Raw genomic sequence first — 26772 nt, forward strand, 5'->3', positions numbered from 1 at the left:
GAGCCACCAGACTCTAATACCATCTAGGAGGATGTGAGTATGTCAGTAGGTATAACTGGTACCTGGTACTTATCTCTGGGAATTGTATATGCTTGTGACATTTATAATTTTGTTGGAACATTAATAAAACTACTAATTGTTGTAATTGTTGGTGTTATTTACCTATGGTTTCATGTGTTCCTAGGAACTCTAGATCCAGAACAAACAGAGATAACTCTGTTGAAGTTGAGATTGTAACCGACAGAGCTGATCCCACTGAAGCAGGACTATCATTAAATAGAATAAAAGGCTCCATCTCCCTAGAAATGCCCCTCTCTCCACATTCCTGCTGCTCTAAGCTCTTGATAGGGAAATCGGCTGACTCCTGCTCAGGTGAGCCACCTTAGTAATTAGGGTTGACTAGCCCCAGGCCTCTAGCCCTTCACAGGCCAGCCACCCACAAGCCCAATCCCACATGCAGAGTCAAAACTGAGAGAATGTGACCAGTGTTGCCAACTCTCATGATTTGACTGCAAATCTCGCAAGATTTGGTTTTTGCCTTGAAGCTTCAGCTTCCGGGAGTCCTGTGAATGGTGAGGATCTCGGCTTTCGTTGACCTCAAATGGAAGTTTCTAGCACTGCTGATTGGGGATGAAAGTTTGAAAATGCGGCCTGAGCATGACCCTAAGAGTCTCAGAAACCCAAAGGTAAATAAAAAGATTTCCCAGTTTGTTGTTTTTATAAAAATCTGGTGAGTGTCCAACCAATCCCGTGATTTTGGGGGCCTGACTCGTCTTTTGAAGGCTTTTCAGCAGTGACTACTCATTTGGGGCCCTTGAGTTTTCAGCACCTTTATAAAGGGTCTTGGGTTTTAGAGCACCTGCCCCTCTGAAAATCAGGCCTCGAAAGTGCGTCAAGTTGGGCACCTAAAAACCGAAGCCCCCCAACTCCCTATTGTGAATCTTGGCCAGGGTCTCTTCAGGGAAAATCCCCACTCCCACACATACACTATGATCTCCACTGATCATTGCTTCAGAATCCCAGGTTTACTTACAGCGGCTGGCAGTGAGACAGGGCTGATAAGCTGAATGCAAACACAGCCAGCAGGTAGACAGCAGATCCTCCCATGGCACCAGAAGACTCCACGTCCCCCAGAAACATCTGCTTTTTGTTCGGATGCCTCTTCTGTTGTGAGCTAACTCCCGGGCAGTGGTTAATATATAATTGCAGAAGCTCCCAGACCCCCAGCACTAACTTGATCTCAGTAAAGGGAAGGTGGGGTGGGTTAGTGTCCCTGCCGCTCAGTCAGGAAGCAGAAGAGGCTACTTTAAGAGGATGATCTTAGTGAATTTCATGCTGGGGGAAGGTACTTGACCAATGGATTGATTGTCTCTATTTATAGCCAGAGGTACAGGACCTCCCTTGGCAATGTGCCTCCATCCCGAATCTAGGAGATAGGGCCCTCTATTGGTGGGATGGTCAATTTCAGCTCTCTGGTCCATGCCACTGTCTACTCGTGCCTGTGAATTTGTTACATGGGGGTGTTTTATCTAGGTATTGCACGGAGAACTCCCCCCTGCTCAACATTTCAGGTGGCTAAAGCGGGACACACCACTCAGATGTTTGGCCCACTCACCCTCTTTGGATGGAGGCGGATGGGCCAAATGTGAGTGGTGTTGCAGCCTAGCACCCGGGCTCACAATGCATTTGACTCGCCCGCCCCTCCGTAGGTGGCGTCAGAGGGGCAGGCAGAGCAAACCTGAGCGGCACTGCAAACCCGTGCACCAGGGTGCAGTGCCACAGAATTTGGGGGCCCCCTCAAACTGGGGGCCCAAGGCAAACACCCCCTTTTGTCCCTCCGCTCTGGGCGACCAAGAATGCAGGAAATGTTCACTCCAACCAGGGCAGGGGGTTTGGAGGGGTGTCAAAGTGGGACAGTCCCATGAACCCCAGGGCTGTTAGGAAGTCTGGAACACCCTCCCCCCATTCTGGAATGACTTTCAGACACTTGGAGGGGAAATGAACCTTTTAAAATGACATTCAGCCAAACGAACCCCCCCTGAACAACCTGCACGTTCTGCTGGTTCCCTGGCAATGCAGTGAAGGGAAGGGAGCAGAGTCAGGGCTCAGAGATGCTGGCACAGAGGCAGGGTGGGACAACTGTGCTCTGTACAATCTACAAAGATCATACTTACCAAGAGAAACCTGTCTGTGCCATAAGGTCTTGTTTACTTTCTACATCAAGGAAGAACCAGGAAGGGGAAGAAAGATGATCTTGTGGTTAAGACACAAAACTAAGGAGTCAGGACTCTTGGGTTCTATTTCCAGCTCCGGGGGGAGAGTGGGATCGAGTGGGTAGAACTGGCCTGTGGTCTGTTCCTAGCTGAGGGAAGGGAGGGTTATCTAATGGTCAGAGAAGGGAACTGGGAGTCAGGACTTCTGAGTTCTACTCTAGCTTAAAGAGGGGACTGTGATCTATGGGTTAAAGAAGAGGATTGAGTGGTTGCAGCTCTGGGTTCTACTCCTCACTAGGGGAGTATGGTTTAGTGGTTAGAGAAGAAGGTGGGGAGGAAGGACACCCGGTTCTGTTCCTGTTGTGGGTTTGCTGTGTGATATTAGCCAAGATGCTGAGAACCAAAAGCAGCTTTTAATTCTGAACGCCTCCATTTTTGGGGGTGCCTAGTGTGAGCTATGAAGGCCTGAGTTTCACAGGGGCTCAGCATCCGCAGATCCCACTGTCAGCGCGACCCGGGACACAACGAGAGAAACATCTGAGAAACAGTCAACCCTGGGGAAAGGAAGCTGCCCTGGGAAGCCTGGTATCTTGTTGTTAGTTCCAGGAAGAGAGTCAAATTGGCCATGTGTAATGTGTTTGGACAGGCTGGGGGTGCCATCTGCTCACAGGTTCCCAGAATCCTCCTCACCAAAGCGATGAACCTCACATTTGGAGAAATCTCTGAATACATTTGAGAGTAAAAATTCCTCTATTTTCCATCAATCCTGTGTAAACAGTGAAGAAATCAAGGATTGTGCAGGGTTGACAGGAACTGGCAACACCAGAGCTGACGTGGATTCAGGAATGGGAGGGTATCTGTGCAGGGCTGCCCAGAGCGGAAGGCAAGTGGGGTAACTTGCCCTGGGTCCCACGGGGGCCCCCATGAGAATATAGTATTCTATAGTATTGCAACTTTTTTTTATGGAAGGGGCCCCCAAAATTGCTTTGCCCCAGGCCCCCTGAGCCAGCTGGGCAGCCCTGTATCTGTGGGAGAGCAGGGGAAGTGCCTTGTACCTTCCAGTGTAGCAACATATTGGAATTTCCTGGTAATCTCTGTGGACATGAGGTGCAGGGCACGCCGGCCTCTTAGGAAACCCCAGGAAAAGAAAACTCAGCAGTTGCCTGGCAAAGAACAACAAAACAAACTCTTCTATATGTTAAATGGGTAGGGAGTGGGGTAGGTTGGAGCAAAAGGGCTGGGCCTCAGGATTCCTGGGCTCTGTTCCAGCTCTGTCAGGGGAGTTGGGGCTAGTGGTTAGAGCAGTGTGTATACTGGGACTCAGAACTCCTGGGTTTTAGCCCCAGCACAGGGAGGAAAATGGGGGCTAGTGGTTAGAATAGGGATAAGAGAGTCAGGACTCCTGCGTTCTAATCCTGGCTCTCAATTTAGAGTATTTCCTTTTCATCCACATAGCACAGAAGACATTTTGCGTGTTCAGTGCCCTTTACAAACATGGTCACTGCCCTGGGAGGAAGACAGGGGAGTAAGCAGACTCCAAAGTTCCTATCAATTGGTATTTAGCTGCTAGCCACATGAAGACAGGTCAGGGGAACGCCTGGCTGTCAATTCCCTTCTTAGTCCACTGCAATCTCACAAATAAGGATGCAATACACTAGCATAGTGGGTGTGATCATGTCACTCTCTAGTGGCTGACGCCCCGGACTACTACAATCGCTTGCTCATTACTCATTGCTAAGGTTAGACCAAGTAGCAGGAGATGCTGTGTTTGGCTCACAGGCCCCATGTTGGAATCCCACCAGATGGAGGGCGCTCCCTGCCTTACAGGACTAGATCCAAAGCATACAGACTAAATACAGTATAGGGAGACCCTTGCAACATTACTTCCCCGAAGCACTCTCAAGACGCTCAAGGTGTGTTTCCCAGCTGACTCAGCTAAGCTAGCGGGTAAGCTGTAAGGCTGCCCAGATGCTAGCAAACTAGCTTGCAAATAATCTGACCTGCAAATACTGAGGCATGCAATTAAACACAGTGGTATGACATGCCAATAAAACAATAGGCAAAAGAAATTGGTATGCAAATCAGCAGCGTGCAGCAAAGCTAATGGGGTTCTTCCAGCTTTGCTCTGAGCACAGCAGTAGGAGCTTCTAGCCCCTGATACTAAGGCACTGCCTTTCACTGAAAATCCCCATAGGTTTCCCTTTCTCATATTCCCTCTTGTTTGCAAATTACAACAGGGGCCTGTTGACCAATAGATCCTTCCTTGGTCGAGTATTGAACTCAGCTGTTTATCCAGCGGAGATCACAGTCCACCCATGTGTTTGTTCAATAACATGCACAGATTGTCTGTGGGTTGGAGGGTCAGGGCCATGTTCATCTGAATCTATCTAATATTAAATTATTCAACGTGAAAGGTGGAATTTTCCAGAAGCCTGTGTCTGAAATTCAGCAAGTGTGCCTAGAACTAGAAGCATGCAGACCCCGGATATTTCACGCAGCAGCTGCAAGGTGGCTCGCTAATCTTGCAAATCGCACATATTGGGCATGCTGCATTTCTTTTACGTTCTTTCTGTAGCAACTTATAAAGTGCAGCTCTTAAACTACAGTTTGTGGGGGTCGCCTCAAGCTAAACTTACTGTTATGACATTTATTTCTATCTGCCAAGTTGCACTGTTCGGTTTTCATGGGACAACTAATGCCATTTTACCTGCTTGTTAAAATAAATGTGGAAGGCTGATGTGTGAATTATGGATTAGATATTGTATACTCACCCCCAAATCGAGACCGGATACCTTTCTGGAAGGTATATGCTTTAGATGGTCACCAGTTATTGGGCTCAATACAGGGGGAACTGAGTCCAATACAATAGCCTGTGCTCTCCAGGAGATCAGACTCCAAGATCTAATGGTATCTTGAAAATCTGTGCGTTCTGGACCAGATGTTGCCTCCGCTAGTGTAAACAGATGTTGTTTCACTGTCAGGAGTGGGGGTAAACGGCTTGACAATCAGCTGAGGGTCTGTTCCATTCAATACTCACTACTCATTCAATACAATAACTCCACTGAGACTAGCCCGTGACCTGACCTGAGTGTATAAATTAACCCTTTGGGGGCAGGGACTGCATCTTGCTGAGCGTAGGTACAGTGCCTATGACAGTGGGCCCCCAATCTCAGCTGGCGTTTCCATAGTACCAGGCCACAAACACGACTTGCTCCTGTCACCCTGATGGAAAAATTAAAATCCTGCTTGTAAAACAAAGGGCGAGGCTGATTATTGTGGTAGATGCAAGTCTTAGGTCTTGGGCTCTGTAGCAGAGTGATTACCCGCTCCTGCTCTGCGGGACTTGAGACATCCCAGGAGAGGGCTGTAGCTGGGGCAAGAAGTCTGAGCTCATTGTGAAAGCAGGCTCAGCTGTAGCCATGCCCCAATCAGGCCCAACTGGCCCTGATAAGAGGCTGTGAGCCAGGAGCCCAAGTATACTCTCTCTCTCCCCCTTTAGAGGGAGGAGATCCTGGCTGCAGGGAGCTAGACAAGGTAACTGAGTGAAGCAGGGCTGGGGACAGGCTGGGGAGCTCCTGCCTGGAAAGCCCCAGGCTGTAGCCTAGCATTAGGCCAAGAGGTACTGGGGGTTGCAGGGGGTAGGCCAAGGCAGCAGGTCCAAACCCCTTTGCTGATGATGAGTGGCTGATACTGCAATCTGCCCCAGTGAACAGGGGCTAGATGGAGACTGGGCAGTGGCCAATACTGATGCAAAGTGGGGATAGTGGGGTGGGGGTTCCCCTGGGAGGGGAATACCCAGTTAAAGGGGCACTGGGGTCTGGGGGGGGGACATGTGGGCCATAGCTGGAAGGTGGATCACTGGCCTGCAGAGGGTGCTCTGAGCTGGTTTGAGCTAATTCCCAGGATAACCAGCAGGAAGCGCTGCAGGCATGAGTCTGGCCCGTCTATAGGCTCACACACTGATTGGAGGCTAGTGCCTCGACTGGTGCAAACCAGCATTGCTCTAACCAGGGGTGGCTCCAGGCACCAGCATGCCAAGCGTGTGCCTCGGGTGGCAAGCTGCGGGGGGCGCTCTGCTGGTTGCCATGAGGGCGGTAGGCAGGTTGCCTTTGGCAGCGTGCCTGCGGAGGGTCTGCTGGTCCCGTGGCTTCGGCAGACCTCCCGCAGGTATGCTGCCGAATCCGGGGGACTTCCTGCAGGCAAGCCACCGAAGGCAGTCAGCCTGCCTGCCATGCTTGGGGCGGCAAAATACCTAGAGCCGCCCCTGGTTCTAATGAAGTCAATGGCAGTATGGTCATTTATGCCAGCTGAGGAGCTGCCCTCGGGTTTTAAATGGAGCATCTGCCCAGCTCTGTATTTATTATTCATATAGCATTAGCACCTCTAAGGCCCAGCATACCAGGTGCTGGTCATAGATAGTAAGGGGCAGTGGCTATGTCCCAGAGATGCATCATTCAGATGCAATGCTAGAGGTCACACCACAGGTCAGGGGCAGAGCCTGAAAGAGAATTCAGATCTCCTGGGTCCCAGGCGGCTGCCTTAGCTATGACACCAGGTTGCTTTTACTTTCACCGCTCCCATTCTATTGAGCCCTCCTTGGCCCCGCTAGCCATATGGCATTGTCACCGCTCAGACTTGTGACACGTGTTAGGTAAGCCCAGTTGGCTGTTTATCCATAAGTAAATATGTTGCAACTGGATGTCTTTGGATATTGTCCAGACTGAAGCCCTGTCCAAATACCACTGCCAGGAAAAAAAAACCTGTTACTGGAAGCCAGCTGATAACCTACCTTCCCCCATTAACCCTTCCCTGGTTTGCTTCTTCCCAGAGGAAGGAAAAAACAGACTCTGAGATGGGGCTAGGCGGGTTCATACCAGAGGATGATCTGGCCCAGAGATCTGAAAGTCTGGTTCATCAAGGAGCTTAACCTCTAAAAGAGCAGGTACTGGATTATGGGTTTCTTGCAGGTGAAGAGCGATAGGTTAAGCGGTGCCTGTGCAAATTGCTGTTTCGAGCTTCAAAGCCACCGAAGGGATTTTGATACCCATCTGCCATTACAATGTGTCTGAATCTCCTACATGGCTTTGGAGATGCCAACCATGATGTATTTAGGGACACAGGAACTGCCACACTGGATCAGATCATAGGGTTATCGCCAAGCATGGCCATGACCAGACATTTCAGAGCGAGGTGCAAGAAACTCTACTGTGGACAATTATAGTCTGCCCGGTGGGGACATTACCGCTTAACACCCATTGCCTTATATCCTGAAGCAGGACTATCATGTGGCAGTGAGTTCTGCAGGCTAATTCCACATTATTATTTCCTTTGATCAGTTTTATGTTACCTGGCAGTAGCACCCAAAGGCCTTCTTTGTGCTAGGTGCTGTGCAAACATACAGAGCAGGTGTAGATGATGGTTGGTTGAACATGCTGGTGCCCTGTCTTTATTAGCACTCCCACCATTGCTACCAGCAGTGTAGATTCCCTAATAGAGTGTAGAGGAGTCCTGGCCTAAGAGACAGTTTCTGCCCCAAAGGTTTTACAATCCAAATGAGTGGGCTAGACAGAGAGATCCACCCTTCTGGGGCTCCCTGCACGACTGGGACCACTTTCCCTACTGAAACATCCCAGGACTTGCTCAAGGTAAAACAGAGTCAAAAGGCAGATCCTGGAGTCCTGTTTCTCAGCCTGTCCCCTTGTTGTAACCCAGTAGATCCCACTCCCCTCCCAGAGCTATGAATATAACCCAAGCGTCCTGACTCCCAGCCCCCCATGCTTTAACCCACTTGAATCTATTCCTCATTCACAGCTGGGAGCAGAACCCAGGAGTCCTGACTTCCAGCCCCACTTCTCCATGCTAGGCCTGAACTGTGGTATTTATCAGCACCCGACCATTCTGATCTGTGGCTAGCACCTTGGCATGGAGTAAACACAACCACAGCCTCAGATTCCCAATTCCAACTCCCCCTCTTGGAAAGACAAATAAACTCTTGTGTCAAGGGAGTGAAGAAAACATCTTTTGTTCTGAACTTTTCAGGTTTCCTGGGCTCCTCCCCCTCACTGACTAACCCGCCCAGCTGTTTGCACAAGGGCTCAGCTTACAGGCAACTCTGAGGATAAATAGCCCAGGAGGAGCTACTTCTCCTGACCCTCCTGTCCTCACCATGGGGGGCTCTGGTCTCTGCCTGGTGGCCGTGTTTGCTTTCTACTTCCCGGCTGTTTCTCACAGCCAACTGTAAGTACCCCTGCGCTTCTGCCACAGTGATGAGGATATTAACCTGGGTTAGTTACATGGCTGACAATGGAAACCAAGCTCAATTTTCCTCTCTTCTCTGCTACTGTGTGTGGAGTGGGAACAAGCTGCAGAAATTCTCTTCCTCACCTGGTCCAACCCTCTTCTTCCTTGCTCAGTTCCAAGGCTAATTTTGGGGTTTGGAAGATGGAATTTTTTTTAAAGAATAAACTGGATTTTGAGCCTCACTTGATCTAAGTGAACCAGGTGTAGACTGGGAGTAACTCCATAGAAAACAGTGGGGTTGCACCCCCCTGAAATGCACTGAAATCAATGGGGTTGTCATTCCCTTGGCTTCAGTGGGCTTTGGATCAGGCCCTAAAAGAGACCAGAATCAGGTTCTATAGGTCTTGAACTCCTTGCTCAGCTTCTACATCGGCAAGACACCCTGTGGGGATAAATTCTATTTTCAGTGTAAACTGGTGCAAACCTGGAGTAACAACACTGACTTCAATGGATAGTTAGTTACACTGGAGTAACTCCATTGGCTAAAGGGATTGCTTATGGTGCATGAGGCAGACCAGAACCCAGGCATTTCCAAGGGGCTGGTGGGCTTCTGAAGCACAGTGGTCCACGGCTTGGGCACTGACTGGGGGTCAGGACTCCTGGGTTCTATTTCCAGCTGATGGAGGGAATGTGCCTGGGGGGCCAGAAGATAGGAAGGGGAGTCAGAACTCCTTGGTTCTACCTGATGCTCTTGCAATGGGGATATCCAGGAGACGCCTGGATTCTGGGAGGGGAATGAAGTCTAGTGGTTAGAACTGGGAGGTGTGACTAGGAGTCAAAACTGCTGGGCTCTATTCCCAGCTGAGTCACTGGCTGGCTGCATGACCTTAAGGAAGTCCCTCCCCTTTTCTCTGCTGGCCTCTCCCTCATCTGTGAAAGGGGGATCATGACACTTACCTACCTCTGTAAAGGGCTGTGAGATCTATGTCTGGTGAGTGCTCTGAGTGTGACCCCGGGGCTAAGCTTGTATTGTCCATCTGACTGATTGGCTGCCTGGCATGGTTACCGCCTCCTGGCCTGTTCATGTCTGTGCGGGGGTGGCCAGATGAACAGCCAGGAGCCAGACCAATAGCCCAGACTAAAGCTGGGAAGGGATCTTGGTGCCAGGGGGTGGCAGTGATGAAAGGGAGGTGGCAGGAACAGGTCATTTGGTTTGATTTGGTGCTGCTCCTATGGCCAGACCAAATGATGGATGTGACACTGAGCAGGTGACAGAGGGAAACTCCGAGGGATGCCCCATTTCAGAAGTGGTGGGAGGGGGCTGCTTAAAGGTTCATCCTACCTCAGGGGCCTGCTGAGCCAGAAGCTGCATGAGAGGTGCATTTATCTATCGGGATGACCCAACTCACATACAGAGCCTGGGTCGGGTCCCCACCATCACCATGGGGCTGGAGGGGCTGCTGTCCGGATATCAGACTTCGGGGTGATAGACAGATGTCCGGATGTGGGTCTGGGTTTTGCAGCTTGACCCCACTGGGAATGCACCACAGTGGGCTGCAGGCCAGATGCGCAGACCTCGGTGCAGCTTTCCTCAAAGGGTTCCAGAGATTTATGAAACCTGTTTCTGAGCCTGGGCCAACTTTCAGGAAAGAAGGAGGGAGGGATCCCCCAGGAGAGAGAGAGATTTGGTAGCCACTGTGCATCGCTCACTCCGGGTGTCAGCCCTGATCTGCATCTCTAGGATTTTTTGGAGGAACGTCAGGGGCCTACTTGGTCCATTTTGACAGCGATCTGGTGGATGGCTGGTACCAAGCACACGCCCTGCTTAGGTGTTCCTGGTATTGCCTGCGGAGCAGATGAGCAGTAAACATGGCCCATGCTAGCCAACTCCCCAGTGCAGCATGCTCCTCTCTAGGCGGGGTCAGGCCGTGCAAAGGGCAGCGCATTCATAACAGGATCACACATGCTGGCTGCAGACCGTATGATCACAGTTGGGGGAATGCAGGAGGACACAGTATCGCCCTCTCCATGGGGCACTGGGGTCAGCACTGGCTCAGATGGGAGAGCTCCTTCTACTGAGCCCCCCACCGTGCTCCCTGCAGCACAGCGCCCCCTAGCACCGCACTGGGGCATTGGGGCCAGCACTGACTACTGGGGAGAGCGCCCCCTTCTGAGCCACTCACCCTGCTCCCTGCAGCACAGAGCCTCCTTGCACCGCATTGGGGCCAGCACTGACTGCTAGGGGACAGTGCCCCTGCTGAGTCCCCCCACCACCACTGCCAGATTAAAGAATTTTGGGAATGGAAATGGTGGGGAAATGTGTGACCAGGGGAGGGATGTGTTGGGTCCTACCCCTAGGGGGTGGGAGGACCTAGGAAGTGGTGTTGGAGACTGAGCTCACCATAGTTACCCGACATGGTGGCTCCTGTCCCATGGGGCTGGCCTGGCTCCCTGCTCCAGCCAACTGGCTGTCACCATAGCTCACCGGTGGTGGGGGCCTCTGTTCCCATCCTGGTCCTGGTGCCATTGGCTCACCTGCCCCAAGCTGAACTGTGATGGACCAAATAAAATAATCTGACAGGCTTTGTTTGCCCCCCGCCCAGATGGACAGGCACCCCTGGAGATGGGGGCCCAGTGCAAGAGCACTGAGTCCACTTGCGTTAAACCGGGCCTGCCCCGACCAGCACAGGACTGGCATCAAAGTGGGTCATTAAGATCACCACAGAGTTGGAAGAGAGCACCCCCTACTGAGCCACAACTTAGCTAGTTGCAATGCAGCACCCGCGGCACCATGCCGGGACATTGGGGTCAGCACTGACTTAAAGGGAAGAGCATCCTCTATTGTATCTGTGTACAGCGGGGCACCCCATTTCAGAAAAGTGGCAACAGCGGTGACAGAGGATCAGACCAGAGGACACATCCACTCACAGCAATTTTCATTAGGGACAGGAGTGCATTATGCCCTGAACTTTTCACCTATGTGTGGGCGTGTGTATGATCTTTATCTGGTATGAAAAACTCTTGTCCAATCGTCCATCAGCGTTCATACCGGAGTGACACACAGACAACTTGGCTGACATTTAGCAAAACTTCTTTCCCTCCAAGCTTACTTCCTTGTGAATTCACAACACTGTGGGTGATGTAATCAGTCAATTATTTCTCCAGGAAGACTGCAACCTTGCTTTAATGCCATTGCCTAAAGGGGGATTTCCCAGACAGCCTAGGTGATTGAGGGCTTGTCTCCATGAAGACTTAGTTCACAGCAAACTGAGGTGTAAATCTACCCCTCACTGCACACTAACTGTCTGTGAGGACACTGTTAATGTGTACTAACAGTTCCTTAGTGCAGTTTCTCTTAGTGTACTTTGGGCCCCAGCTGCCATGGCCCTGCTGCAATTTTTAGGAACCAGTTCGATCAGAGCCAGCACCTATATGCCCTGGTTTACATTTAAGTCAACCCAGCTACATTGCCCAGGGCTTTAAGCAGCACTATAGTTAAGCCAACTTAACTGCCGGTGTAGATGCGGCTAGGCTGATGGAGGAATGGATGGTGCATTATCTACACCGATAGAAAACCCCTGTAGTGTAGAAAAGTCCTATGTCTATCCAAATTGGGAGTCACACCTCCCAGCGGCTGTGTAGACATACCCCTAGGGGCAGGAACTCTCTCTTACTCTGCGTTTGTAATGTGCCTCAGTCACTGTTGGGATTTCGAGATGCTGCTGTAAAGCAAATAAACCGTGGTAACGAGCTTGGTATAAAACCTCCTTGGGGATGTGGATATCACAACCAGTGGGGTTTTAAATACTGACTGAATTAATCACATCGACTTTTTCACCATTCACAGCTACTCCCTGATCACACCCAACATCCTGCGGGTGGAGAGTGAGGAGAAGGTCGTGGTGGAAGCCCATGGCCTCCATGCCCCAATTGCGGTTACAATCATCGTGCAGGACTTCCCGTTTAAGAAAAACATCTTATACCAGGTCCAAACCAACCTCAACCCTGCGAATGGGATGATGGGCACAGCCATAATAAAGGTGAGTAAAAACCCAGCCTCAGGTCATCCAGTGAAACAAAAGGTATCATTTTCAACTCTAGCCCAGCATGAAGTTATGAGCTGGAATTGCTGGGTGAAAGTCTATGGCCTGTGTTATACATAGGGCCCTACCAAATTCACAGCCGTGAAAAAAGCATCAGAGACCGTGAAATCAGACCTCCTCTGTGAAATCTAGCTAGTGGAGGGGAGGAAAAGGGGCAGGGCTGGGGGCGCCCTAGCCAGGGTCTCCTAACATGCCCCTGGCTCCAGCTATTAGTCCCCTCAGGGCTGGGGAGCAGGGGCAGCTCTAGCTTTTTTGTCGCCCCAAGCACGGCAGGCTGCCTTCAGCAGCTTGCCTGGGGGAAGTCCCCAGTCCCGCGGCTTCAGCGTACCCACCGCCGAAGTACTGCAGAATCCATGGGACGGCGGACCTCCTGCAGGCAAGCCACCAAAGGCTGCCTGACTGCCGCCCTCGCAGGAACCGGCAGGGCGCACCCGCGGCTTGCTGCCCCAGGCACGTGCTTGGAGCACTGGTGCCTGGAGCCGCAGCTGCTGGGGAGGTACAGGACTTACTGTTGCCCTGCACAGCTGTTCTCTGGGGAAGATCAGACCCACCTCTGGGTACCTCCCCTGGCTGCAGGAAGATCCAGGGCTGGGCAGCAGCTCCAGAGCTTCCTGCAGCCACAGGAGGTTGCCAGAAGTGGAGGTGGGTCCGATCTCCCCCGTACTGCTAGGAACGCCCCAGCCAGGGGAGATACACAGAGGTGGGTCTGATCTCCCCCCCGAAGGCTGTGCAGGGGAAAAGGAAGTCCTGTCCCTCCCCAGGCTGGCTGGGACTAGCAGCTAGGAGCCCCTGGCTGGGGTGTTCCCAGCAGCAAGCAGGGAGATCAGACCCACCTCCACCTCTGAGAACCTCCTGCGGCTGCATGAAGCTGAAGGCAGTGCAGAAGTGAAGGTGGCAATCCTATGACCCCCCCTACAACAGGTTTGCGACCCCCCCGCTCCATGAATCACTTTTGGGTCAGGATCTTCAGGGTTACAACACCCTGAAATTTCAGATATAAACATCTGAGAATATGAAATTGACTAATTTTCAAATCCTACGGCCATGAAATTGACCAGAATGGACTATGAATTTGGTTGGGTCCTAGTTATTCAGGAGGTCAGACTAACTGATCACATTGGTCCCTTCTAGGAATCTATTAGTGATGGGAGTGTATAGCTAACTCGTCAGATAAGCGCTGGGTGGTCTCTTGTTGGGGACCTAAAAACTGAGGTGCCCCAAATTTGGAGGTAGAAGAAAAAGTTGAGAGGAAGGATGGTCTGGTGGTTAGGGTGCTAGCCTGTGACTTAGAAGACCTGGATTTGATTTCCAGCTCTGTCACAGACTCTCTCTGCATCCTTCTATAAGTTGTTCTGTGCCTCAGGGTTTTTCCATCTCTGAAATATAGATAATAGCAGTTCTTTATTGTGGGTGCAGGGGGAGGGCATGCTGTGAGGGAAAATGCATTAAAATTGAGACACTTGGGTAACAATATACTGATATGATAATAGGGGCCATATAATAACTTAAATAGATAAACTGAATCACAGTGAGATTGATTGACATTGGACAGATATTAACTCTTTCTTAATGCCCAACTGGAAGATACTCAGGTATTGCGATGGTGGACATGCAATTGACATGATTTTGTTCATTTTTTGGCATTTTCCATTGCAAATTACAAAAAAAAAACAAACGACTATGAAATGGTTAAAGTCACAAGAGTTTTGGTGAATACTTTGGTCTTAATTCCTGTTAACACTTGAAAGCGAATTATTTGTGTCTCAGCTGACTTGGGAGCTTCTTCATTCAATGCACTGAGGTTCTGTGGTCAGGTACATAACCATATGCCCTGTGGCTCGTGTTTGCACTGTCTGGGAAACTTGCTCAGAGCTTGCCAAGTCCTGTTCCTCGTCTGCACTGGGCGCAGCATCATTTCTGGATGGGGTTCCCTGGTGGAGCAGGATTCTCGTTTTGAGTTGATCCAAAGTCCTGGCCAGGAATGGAGAGTTGGGGGGACAGAGGAAAGGTCTCCAAGATGTTAACAGTTTTAGGGGAGCACAATAGGAATAGTTGGGAGCACATCAGTGCAGTAGAACTGACTTCAGCAGGGCACCCATGGGATGCCCTTTGGTTAACAAAGATTTCATATAAGAGGAGTTGACCGGACAATGGGTACAGGGCCATCCAAATGGTCTGGCCTGACTCACTGGTGGTGACTTACATTGACTGTCCCATCCTGGGAATCCCCCTCCACACAGGGTATTCCCCAATGAGGAGACCCACCATCTTATGGCAGGTGTGTAAGGTGCTGGAGGAACTGCATGTAGAGTGGGTTAGTAAAAGGCCATGGTTTCGTATGGATTCTTTCCATGTACAACTTAAGCATTGTTAACACTCTTGTGTGGAGCATCCCTTGTGGCAGTGAGTAAAAGCAGGAAGAACTCATCCATGCTCCTCTTCTCATGCAGGTTCCCACCAAAGACATAAAGAAAGATTCCAAACAAAACCAGTATGTTGTGGTCCAGGCTAAGTTCCCTCAGCAAACCCTGGAGAAAGTGGTTCTGGTCCATTTCCACAGTGGATACATCTTTATCCAGACGGATAAAACCATCTATACACCCGGTTCTACAGGTACTGCCTTCCCCTGATCTCTTCTAATGGGAAGGGGTGGGAGCTGCTGATGTTGTGCCATATCTACAGAAGGGCTGCTGGGTCCATCCTGTGCATATTGCTTTGCTTGTTGTCTGACTGAAGATGGAGGACAGTTGGAGCAGAGATTCTGCCACCACGAATTTGCCATATTTCACCCTTCAGCATCGTCCTAGCTGGAATGTCCTGTTGAGTGTTAGATACCGAAAGACTGGGTGAGCCATTGGATTAAGAATGGGCGATGGAACTTTTCAAATCACAGTGACTGGTTCTGCTCCATCTTGTACCAAGATACATGTCCCAGTCTGACGACCATCCCAAAGCCTGTGTGAAATAGGAGCTGCTAATCCCAGGCCATTCAGAGCAGGACAAGTCCCTGCAGTGACAAAGCCCTCCCATCTGGTACTTAGGGACAGGGGAGAAAAGCAAGACAACAGCCTAAATTAAAAAGCCATGGAGATCTCCAACTGTAGAACGAGGCTATCGTGAAACAATCCCTGATGGGGGCTGATGGCTCAGTTCCTCCATGGAGTTAGGCACTGAACTCTCATTGGTTTCAATCAGACTTAGATTCCTAAGTTTGGGCCAAAGTATCTATCAGTTAACGACATCCCTCTCTTCTCTCTTTATTTTCTCAGTCCTCTACCGGATCTTCACTGTGGGTCACAAACTGGAACCGATGTCTAAGACAGTGATCGTGGAGTTTGAGGTGAGGTCGCTGTTCTGTGAGTCCATAGGGGGACAGGTGGCTTTAGCCACTTGTCTGGGTAATGTGCAACAATTTATTGTGACTGAAGAGGCTGCACAGAACCCCTGTGTGTAGCAGCCACATGGAATGGCCAGGAGAAAAGCAAATGATTGTCTGAGGACTCTTTTTGCAAACCACTGGCGTACAAATTCTCCCGTCATTATGGAGGTTACAAAGTTTGCAGGGGCAGCAGCCAGGCAGTTCTTGGGGGAGGTCCCGCGATTCTGCAACGGTGTTAACGCTTGAGCAAAGTTTTGGAAGAGCCAGGCAGGTGGTTGTCTGGGAAGGCCGAAGACAAGAGCCACTGCAAGGAGTCCTTTGAAGGACGTGTAAACTGATGGCAGGAACAGGGATTATAGCTCCAGGCATCAGTTCTGTTAAGGCCCTTTCCACTGGGCTTTATGATCCATAAAATAAAGTAAATCAGCTGAAAAACCCTGGGCAATAATCCCCCAGGGGTTTCCTCACCTCAGCCAGCTGGGAGGGGAGAGAACACACCTGTCCCTTCAGTTCCTCTTTGACTCAAGGGAGCAGCTGTCGTTGGGAGAGCGATGCAGCCCTTTGGGAAGCTCCAAGGTTTGCAGATAGCTCAGGGTTAAGTCTGGCATCTGCAATTCTGCCGTGGAGGCTCTTTAGTCTTCCGAGCCGCTTCCTTGAGTTCTTTGCTGGCCTCGCTGAGCCAGGTCAGGAGAGATTTGTCAGTTTTCCAGTGTCTCTGGCTAATTAAGGAATTCAAACCAGTCAGTGGAGTCCAGATTGTTACATGCTATTGTTGGAAGTATGGAGAACCCTCCACTGGCCCAGGAATGTAAACGTGGCAGATGATGTTGTGAAGAGCAATTGGAAGCATTTTTCTCCCTAAACTCTTAACTTGTTTCCTTTCCAGACCCCTGAGTCCATTATTGTCAAGCAGATTCCCATCTCCGCCCCCTTGAAATCAGGCATCTTCTCCCTGAGCCATAACTTGCCGGAGATTATCAGGTAGATTGCCCTGATGTTACTATGCCTGGATGGAGCAGAGTTTTGCAGGAATTGGGCAGGGAAGCAGAAGAGATGATGTGGAGCTAGTTACTGTGTGTGGCCCATCAGCTAGATCATCTCCTACAGGCATTTCCAAGTGACGTGGAGAAAACAAACTCTCCTGACACACATCTATTGAGAGCAGGGGCAGCTCGAGGCACCAGCACGCCAAACGCGTGCCTGAGGTGGCAAGCCATGGAGGGCATTCTGCCAGTCGCTGCGAGGGTGGCAGGCAGGTTGCCTTCGGTGGCATGCCTGCGGAGGGTCCTCTGGTCCCACGGCTTTGGTGGACCTCCCACAGGCATGCCGCCGAATCTGCGGGACCGGGGACCTCCCGCAGGCAAGACGCTAAAGGCAGCCTGCCTGCCATGCTTGGGGTGGCAAAATACCTAGAGCTGCCCCTGATTGAGACGGGGGGAGAGAACTCAGTGGTTCAAGTATTAGCCTGCTAAACCCAGAGTTGTGAGTTAAATCCTTCAGAGGGCCATTTAGGGATATTGGGCAACAATCTCTCTGGGGATTGGCTCTGCTTTGACCAGGGGGTTGGACTAGATGACCTCCTGAGGTCCCTTCCAACCCTGACATTCTATGATATCCAATCTTGGCATAATTTGATTTATGTTTCTTATAGTTTCAGTGGATAATCATATGGCCAAATACACAAAGTATAAAGCCTTAAATCAAACTGTAGTAAGCTCTCAAGCAGCATTTTTCTTGCTTTGCCTATCTCTAAATTTTGATATTATTGATATAAATGTATTTTTGTTGGTATGCGTGTGCACAGTGAAATCAATGACACATTTCAATAAAAAAACTAATCTGTCCAAGTCTATGCAGACACCAGAATGAAGCTGTACTGACTTCCTTGCCATTACTCCTGATTTATTCCAGAGTATGTGAAGGCAGGATTAAGCCCTGTTGGTCTGTTTTTTAAAAGTGCTGAGCATCCTACCTCCCATTCAATGGGATTTATGAATGCTCAACTACTCTGAAAATTGCATGAGTGAGCTGGTGAGTAAGGGTCCTGATTTTGGTTTGGATTATAGAGTTTCCTTAAATTTGGGGGTATTTGGATTGAGAGTTTTGATCCACACAGACTGTAGAAACAAGCGCCGGCTACAAAGTTTCAATCCAAACTTCCCAAACCTTGCTGGCCAAAGGTTGATGTTTTGTTCCAAGTCCCTGCCTCTAGTTCTGGTTCATGAAAACATCTAGGTGCAGCAAAAAATGATTTGTCTGAAGTTCCCTGTAGTTCTCTGAAGACGGCTTGAGTTCCATGTATGGCTCAGATTTAGCTTCAAGAGCTGATAAAATTACTGGAGAAACAAGTGAGCCAGGTGAGCCTTGAGAAATGTGCATGTTAAGTGCATTCAGTGTTCCTTCTTACTTCCTTCCTCCAGCCTGGGAACATGGAAGATCACGGCCAAGTATGAAGACTCCCCTCAGCAGACCTTCAGTGCGCAATTTGACGTTAAGGAGTATGGTAAGAATCCAGCACCTACCGGGCCCAGGCTTAGGGAGCGGCTCTGTCTCTGCTTTCCTGACACCGTCTTGGAGCAGACTCTCCATTCGGCTTGGCTTTGCTGGCAACCCACCCTCTCCTACAAGCTCAATGTTCTCCTTTTCTCCTCTTGTTTCTCCAGTGTTGCCGAGTTTCGAAGTCATATTGGAACCATCTGAGAAGTTTTTATACATCGATAGCAATGAAGACTTCAGGGTTTCTATCACTGCGAGGTGAGTCTGTGAGTGGGTGGAAAGGATCAGCTGAGTGGGGTAGCAACCACAGATTTCAGTGCAGAAAGAAACCTAAGTCTTGCATCACTTTGGGAATGTTTTCCACTAAATATTTTTTTTTCATGAAAAGCATCCTTTTTCCGTGGAAATTTCTGTTTTTGTTTTTTTATCAAGAAACCAATGTCCAAAAATGGAGAGAGAAAAAAAAAAGTCTGAAAACTTTGTGATTCAGAAATGCTGGCGCAGTGCCTCATGAGAGCTGCCATTCAGGGGTTTCATTCCTCCATGCTTCTCCATGGGCTGGATTTGTAATCTGGAATTAAATTCCTATAATGCACCGTAGCCATGATGGTCCACTTCTTACCATGGTGGAACATGGGGGAGAGAAACTGACCAAGGAGCTGGGCCTATAGAGGAGAATGGTGGCATGAGGCCATAATATTCAGCAATAGATTTTCTTACCTCTTACCCATCCATATCTCCTCCAGGTACCTATATGGGAAAAAACTAGATGGCCATGCCTTTGTCCTCTTTGGGGTGAAGATAGATGATGAGAAGAGGAGTATCCCACAGTCTCTCAAGAGAATCTCGGTAATTCTTGTTCTCAGCTGTGGTGAGGAGGGATTCATGCCTCTTGGGAAACTGTGTGGGTGAAGTCATGAAACTCTCTCTCCCTTCCTAGATAGAAGACGGAGACGGGGAAGCAACGCTGACCAGAGCGATGCTGCAGGCTCGGTTTGCCAACCTGAACGAACTGGTTGGCCACTCGCTCTACGTCTCTGTCACCGTTTTGACAGAATCTGGTGAGCATCAGCAATGAGTGCAAAGCCAAGTGCTTTATTCATGGGGTGTTGCAAACCAGTGCCAAGTGCAGTTCAAGGTGTTGATTTAGATGCATAAAGCCCTATCTGCTTAGGGTTCTGCAGATCTTAAAGGCTGCAGGTTAGATTCTTACCTCGTTTGCTCTGAGGTAAACCTGGTATGATGGGTTTCTCCCCCCCGCTGGGGTACCACTGAGCCTGCCCTTTCCACCAGCCTGGGCTCCCTTACACTGTCCTGCTGATCCAGGCCCTCTTAAGCCTCCTCCAGCACAGACCGAGGCAGGGACATGCCTAGCTGCAGAAAGATACAGACACTGAAATCAGCTCTGCACGGGAAGGCTTCAGCTAAGGAATTTCACAGCAGTCAAGTGCACATCCCCTCTGGAGTGTAAACCCAAAATTGTACCGTCTTGCTCTGCACAGAGAACTGTCCAGCGTACGCTCATGAAATTTGCCCCCTCCCTCAATGTGGAGGATGATATGCACAGCTTTTTGCTCCCCAGTTATGAATTCCACAAACTGGTTTTAGAGAAAACAAAAGCAAGTTTATTAACTACAAAAGATAGATATTAAGTGATTATAAGGCATAGCAAACTGATCAAAACAGATTACCCAGCAAACAAAACAAAAACACAACGTAAGTTTAGATACTAAAGAAACTGGTTACAAGCAGTAATTTTTCACCCTAAATGTTGTTTTAGGCAATTGCAGAGTTTCTTGAAGGCAAGCGGCTCTTGCTTACAGCTTAAAATTACAGGTATTTCTTTCACAGACCAGAAACACTCTAGCCTGAGTTCAGTCCTGTCTTCCCCAGATCAGCCTTAGGTGTTTTCAGCAGTCATCTTGGGTGGACATTCAGTGAAGAACTGACCCTGATTATCTCACTTCCCTGCTTTAAATAAGTTTTACATATGGCAGGAATCCTTTGTCTTCCAGTATCAGAGGGGTAGCCGTGCTAGTCTGGATCTGTGAAAAGCACAAAGAGTCCTGTGGCACCTTATAGACTAACAGATGTATTCACCCATGAAATCTTATGCTCTAATACATCTGTTAGTCTATAAGGTGCCACAGAACTCTTTGTTGCTTCTCTTCCAGTGTGATTCCCACTCCTGGCCAGTAGAAAAGTACTAAATTTTATTATGGAGTCTAGTATCAGGTGACTTAATCATATGACCTTGCAGCCATAACTCGAAGTCCATTTGCAGCATCCCAGGAAGATGGGAGATTATCCTCTTCAAAGTCCCATTGTTCTCCCTAATAGTCTATTGACTTGTATCCAGCTAGCTAGCCAGACTGATTGTATTTTGTCTGGCGGGCATTCTCCAAGTGCAAACACTTTTGTAGTACAGATGTATAGTTAATATTTCTAACTTAAGATACAAAAATGATATATGCATATATATTCAGTAAATCATAGCCTTTCCAATGATATCTCACAAGACCCATCTTGCATAAAATATATCTGTTATGCTATAATTATATTATAACAATATTTCTATAAATAATATGGGGTGTAGTGTCACACCCAGAATAACTCCAGATTTACACCAGCAAAAGTAGCTTGAAACTGTTGAACCTTTGTTTTCTGTCCATTGCAGCTTACCATTTCTAAGAGCTCTGGGTCAGCTCTTAGGGATAATCTGGGCATACTCACTCCTACCTCAGTGTGGAGGATGGAGTAGATGACTTCTTGCGGTCCCTTCCAGCTCTACATAGCTATGATTTCTAAACTTTCCCTGCAGAGGGAGCAGCCATTCTGTTCCGAGCAGCTGTAGCTTGTTACAGATGAAACTAGTAGCTGAAAGTCTGTGCTGTTGCACAAGTGTGGCAACTGGACCAAGTAATCCAAACAACCAATGACATTACTGCATGCAAATTAGTGGTAGAGTAAAGGTGGTGATTGGTTGGTTGAGTTGTGTCTGATATCACAATGGTCTAGGACTCTTGGCATGGCACATGCCTTACTGGAGCTGTACACCAGGCTGGTAAAGTCAGAATGGCTGGAGACTTAAAGATTGGCCTGTAACAGACTTCAAATCCCGATGACGATTGAACCTGGTGATATTGTAACTAAAAAGAGCCTTTCTCTTGCTTGTATAGCTTCTTCCATCACTTCACACAGATGCAACAGATGTTCTAGGCGTCAGAGTGGTACATGGACAGAGTGACAATCCTGGAATCTTATTATATGGATACACACACACTGTGCTCTCTCTCCCCCAGAGACTTTGTTTTTGTTCTTTCTTGTTGCATCTTTAAAAACTAAAATAAGTCATTTTAGCATGAAAGGGACTGATTCTGTTTTCACTGCTACAGTGCTAGTGACTGCAGGGGAGTTATTTCTGATTTATACTGGTGGAAAAACAGAATGAGGCTCAATGTCCTGCAGTAATGCCAACCCCTAGAGTGCCAAAATCACAAGTCGGTCCCCCTACTCCCAAAATCAAGAGATCGTATGAAAAAATCATGAGGGTTTTTTTTAATAATAAACTTTGGGTGCTTTTTCATTCCTTCCTGGCTTTTGAGGCGTTAGATCACACTTGGGGTGTGTTTTGAGGCTTTTCTCTGCAACCAGGAGGGTTAGAAACTTATTTCTTATTTTAAATGACAGCTGAGATTCGCGTGCCATATGGTGATTCTAGCAGCTGGGGCTTGAAGACAAGGAATTTAAACAGGAGACTCATGGTGAAATCACAAGAATCAACATCTGACCATGGCCTACTCCTTGTGTTTTAGCCTGGACCTTAAGGACAAAATCTGTATTGCCTTACTCAGTTTTAATTGACCAGTGGCTTTTCTCTGCAGGCAGCGACATGGTTGAAGCAGAGAAAACTGGAATTAACATTGTGACATCTCCCTATCAGATCCACTTCACAAAAACCCCCAAGTACTTCAAGCCGGGGATGCCATTTGAACTCATGGTAATATCTCTTCTTCTGGATCGTGCCCACTCTTACCTGAGGTGTATAAAGAGGAGAGAACTGTGGGTACTAGGATGATGAGGGTGATATAAGAACTTGAAATAGAATGGAAACAAAGGGCCACATTCCGATCCCAGTTACACCAACCTAATTCCAGTGTGACTCCACTCTAGATTTGCATCAGCATAAAAAGAGCAGAGTCTGGCCCAAAATCTGACAGCAAATACAAGATAAGGAATGGCACCTAGCTAGAGTCTTGGCCCAAAATGTGCCCTGGGGTCAGTCATGTACTGGGGGATAATATTCCCTGGACTGTGTGTTAATTGCTGGCACTTCAGGCTTTTCTGACTGTAGAGGGGAATTGGGCACAGGTGAGGGGTTGCAAAGGGTGGGGGCATTTGCAGAAATAGGGGGCAGAGGGACCATTGTGGATAGGAGGATGTGGGGGTATTTCAAAATTGGCACTGACAGAATGATTCTTCTCCCAGCGAGTTAGGCTGCATTATAGGGGGAGAAATATTATGCTCCTAAAATTCTGAACCAGTCAGCATCAGTCCTCTTGTCTGCAGAGAACATGGTTTGGGGTCCCACACTCCTTTGGAGCTGAAGAGTTTGTGAAGGGAATTTAGTACTTTTCTGTCAGCAGGCACGTAAGACTATAAATTAGCAGAGAAGTGAAGCAATTATCTTTGGCTGCAGACCAAAGTTGCGTAAACAAGTTATCGACAACCACAGTAATGAGCAGGTTAAGTCCATTTCTTATCTGGATATTTGCTTTACGTACAGCGTGGTGAATGGGGTAAACATAAAAAGGAGTCGAAGGGCTGAACCTTAAGATTCATTCACGTAGCTGTCTGTTTTTCTTGTATGCATGGAGGTAATTTAATTGCACCGGCTCTCTGAATGCTTAGGGCTAAGGTGGGTGCTCAAACTTTATACCATCTGGAAATTTGGGGCTGGAAAGATCTTAGGCCAGAGGTGCTGACTTTCTGATTTCTCGGGGGGTGCTCGACCCCTGCTGTGTCCCAGGCCCCATCTCCACTCCACTCCTTCCCCCAAGGCCCCACTCCGCCTCTTCCCGTCCCCACTCTGCCCTGCCTGCTCCTCCCCCTAGCACCTCTTGCCCACTGCTGAACTGATCCTCAGTGCTGAGAGGGATGGGGAGGAGCTGATCGGAGGCTTTTTTTCCCCCAGTGAGTGCTCCAGTACGGGAGCACTCACAGAGTGAGCACCTATGCTTAGGTTGTTAGAGGTAGTGCAAAATACATTTTGGGGGAGAATACTTGATCTTCTTAACTAAACCCCAGCTGATTTATGTAGGACAGAGGTGGGTGAATGTTCTACATCGGCCAAAGCCCAATATACAAGGGTTGGTTTCAGAGTAGGAATGAATTTACGTCACCTACCAAGGTTCTGTTTGGGGCAACAGCGTGATAGGTTTAAACCTTTAAAATGCCCTTGGCTTTTGCAAGGCCCTTGATCTCTGCAGTCTTGAGGGTTTCCAGACCCAGGTCTAGTCAGCACTCAAAGGGTACGTCTAGACTGCAGTCACGGGGTGTGCCTGGAGCTCTAGCTGACATCCTTGAACTAGCTTCCGTCACCTAGCTTGGGTCCAGGAACAGTGAAACTGCAGCAGCGCTAGCTATATAAGCCCACCCTGGCCCCTGGATAATTACTCACAGGGCTAGCCCGCGCTGATGCTCACACTGCCTTGGCTTCACTGTTCCAGGACCCGGGGTAGTAAGATTAAAGCTAGCGTGGGTACTGTTGTCAGATGCCACCAGTGTGCTGCTCTGCTCTGTTTAATGTTGGTAACAGTTGGCTGTGTGTGTGTGTTCCCTCTGTGTGTTTTGGTTAGATGGGCAGTTGCCTTATTTGCCTGGGGCCAAAACAAGAAAAGACTAGGGTGAAATTAATTTCCTCTCTGGCTACATGAATCGATTTATTCTTAATTTTTGTATATTGTTTTGCTGGATGTATAAAAGTGTAAACTGAGTTTAGGAGCAGGGTTGAAGTTGTGGTTTTATATTTTTGTATGCTTGTAGTTTTTAAAATGTGTGTGTGTTTGTGGTGTGATACAGCAGATCATTAAGGCCCCATTCCTCAGAGTTATTTAGGTGCCTAATTCCCATTGAAGTTTGAGGGTATGGACCTGAGATGCTACACATGCAATATGATTTGAAGTTATGATGCAGGGTGCGCTGCACCCCTTATCTGATGCATCCCTTTTTGATCGTGCCGCTCAGGTCTACGTCACAAATCCCGATGGCTCCCCTGCCGCCCGTGTCCCAGTACAGGCTGAAGGATTCCAGTCAGCTGGGTCCACCCAGAGAGATGGAACTGCCAAGCTGATTATAAACATGCCAGGGGATAGGCAACAGGTTCCCATCACGGTGAGTAACCTTCTGTCGCTGAGTCTGGGCTAAGTACTATATGCACCTTGAGCGAAATGCCCTGCTGGTGGCATTCACTCCCCTCTCATGCACTAAGCAGGTGGATAACTGAACTCTGTGCGTTCCATCTGCACCTGGGGTCAGTTTCCTGCATGCCATTGGGTTTTGGAGATGCTCTGATCACCATGTAACCAATGTTCCATCGTGGGGCCAGAAGAGATCCCAGAAAACATTGACATGGGCATAAGCAGGTCCAGATTATTCCCCTTGCCACAATGAAGGTACCCACCATGCAGCAAAGGAGGCCTGCAGACAGCGCATGGCTGCTTAGTGTGAAGACCATGTGAAGTGACAGTAGGCTCAAGCTACAAAGCCCAAGAGAACACTGGATCTGTGTCCAGCCACTTGAGGAGAGAGTCCCTCTATATTCATCTTACCTCACCTTCAAGGGGCAAGGGTGTCTCCTCTGTTCAGAGACATGTTCTTTGACAGTCCAGAAATCTGGAGTCCCAGCAGGACTGTGCTGAAGCGATGGGCCAATTAAAAGTGGCATTTGGCATTTCTCTAAAGTGTCATGCCTAGAATGGCTGTTAGCAGCAGAATCCACCAACAATGGCATCTCAGGGAAGTTTCCTTTGCTATTGCTCATGGTGTGACCCAGCATGAGGGGCTAGAGACCCTAAGCTCACTCCCAGATTCAACTAGGATTTTATCTCCACCTCTCCTGCAGGTAAAAACTGCCCATCCCAACCTCCCAGCAAACCGCCAGGCCTCTAAGTCCATGGTGGCTGAAGCCTATCAGTCCCAAGGAGGGTCTCAAAACTATCTCCATCTGGCGGTGACGGCTTCTGAGCTCAAACCTGGAGACAACTTACCTGTGAATTTCCACCTGAAGAGCAACAGTCCAGCTGTTCTGAACCAGATCAAGTATTTCACCTACATAGTAAGTGCTGGGTCCCTGGGTACTGGGATCTCCTGGAACTTAGGCATCATCTGAGTTTCCACCTGTCCTTTAATAGTCCCACTGCATGTAAGGAGAACCTGTAGCAGAGAATTCTTCCCAGTCAGGCAGTATATTGATTATGTGTGTAGCAGAGTGTGGCAGGGCCCGGTTGGCTCCTGCCTCTGCAAGGTTCACAAAGTCACTCTGAGACGCTGGGTTTAGTAAACACAGTGCACTGGTGCACTTTATTCTCAGTCTTGTTCCCACCACTGTTTCACCATGAACAAATAACCCTTCATCGTTTGCAGGCAGGAGGGAGGGGGAGCTACCTCCCTGCTTTTATTCCCTTCCTTTTTCCTTTTCTCCTGCTCTCCCCTTGCTTCCTTCCCTTGAGACTTTTATGCAGCCACAGGCCAATTAGGTAGCAGCTGTCTCTGCCTCTCCAATTAGGGCCAGTTTACCTCCAGCCTGCTCTAATTTGTTCCCCTAACGAGGAGCGGGCGTGACAGAGGGCTGAAGCTGCAACCCTTTGCCCAGCACCCCGACCCAGTGTGAATGAAATGAAGACAGTCATGGGGACGACCCCTTATCCACTTCTGGTTACTGACTCTGGGCCCTGTGATAATCAATAGAGCCCACTTCCTCCAGGAGCTGGAGACAGAACCCAGGAGTGCTAACAACCATCCCTCTGCACTTGCTACTAAACCATACTTCCTCTTCGATCTGCAGTTGGAACCAGAAGTCCTGACTCCTCCTCGTGCACTCACTAGAGCATATTTCCTCTTTGAGCTGGGGATGGCACCCAGGAATCCCTGCTCTCAGTTCCCTGTTCTGAACACTAGACGTTACTGTGACTTTTTCGGCGCAGAGTAGTAGGTCCACTCTGTTATTTTTAGAACTGGACAATCAAATAATAAAGTGCCATATAGCGCGGATATGAAGTATATTTGGTGAGTGGGATGGGGGAAAGGAGGGTTGGTCTGTGTTGGTGAAACATAAACAATA

The 26772-nt window shown here is 48.9% G+C and overlaps 2 protein-coding genes across 2 annotated transcripts in view; one reads left to right on the top strand and one right to left on the bottom strand.

Annotated features, from left to right (window-relative positions):
* Positions 1 to 1107, bottom strand: part of LOC116826585 (A.superbus venom factor 1-like) — a 47334-nt gene extending 46227 nt beyond the window's left edge. The window contains exon 1 of the mRNA XM_032783391.1: positions 1034 to 1107. Coding sequence (XP_032639282.1) covers positions 1034 to 1107 — 74 coding nt within the window. The remainder of the gene's footprint in view (positions 1 to 1033) is intronic.
* A 7259-nt stretch (positions 1108 to 8366) lies between these two features.
* LOC116826481 (complement C3-like) overlaps positions 8367 to 26772 on the top strand; it is a 56920-nt gene continuing 38514 nt past the window's right edge. Inside the window, exons 1-12 of the mRNA XM_032783234.2 lie at positions 8367 to 8450; positions 12301 to 12493; positions 15007 to 15169; positions 15826 to 15896; positions 16822 to 16916; positions 18356 to 18438; positions 18599 to 18689; positions 19178 to 19280; positions 19372 to 19492; positions 22316 to 22431; positions 24678 to 24824; positions 25555 to 25767. Coding sequence (XP_032639125.1) covers positions 8380 to 8450; positions 12301 to 12493; positions 15007 to 15169; positions 15826 to 15896; positions 16822 to 16916; positions 18356 to 18438; positions 18599 to 18689; positions 19178 to 19280; positions 19372 to 19492; positions 22316 to 22431; positions 24678 to 24824; positions 25555 to 25767 — 1467 coding nt within the window. The 5' untranslated portion in view covers positions 8367 to 8379. The remainder of the gene's footprint in view (positions 8451 to 12300; positions 12494 to 15006; positions 15170 to 15825; positions 15897 to 16821; positions 16917 to 18355; positions 18439 to 18598; positions 18690 to 19177; positions 19281 to 19371; positions 19493 to 22315; positions 22432 to 24677; positions 24825 to 25554; positions 25768 to 26772) is intronic.

This window comes from Chelonoidis abingdonii, chromosome 26 (genome assembly GCF_003597395.2).
Source record: "Chelonoidis abingdonii isolate Lonesome George chromosome 26, CheloAbing_2.0, whole genome shotgun sequence".
NCBI classification, from domain to species: Eukaryota; Metazoa; Chordata; order Testudines; family Testudinidae; genus Chelonoidis; species Chelonoidis abingdonii.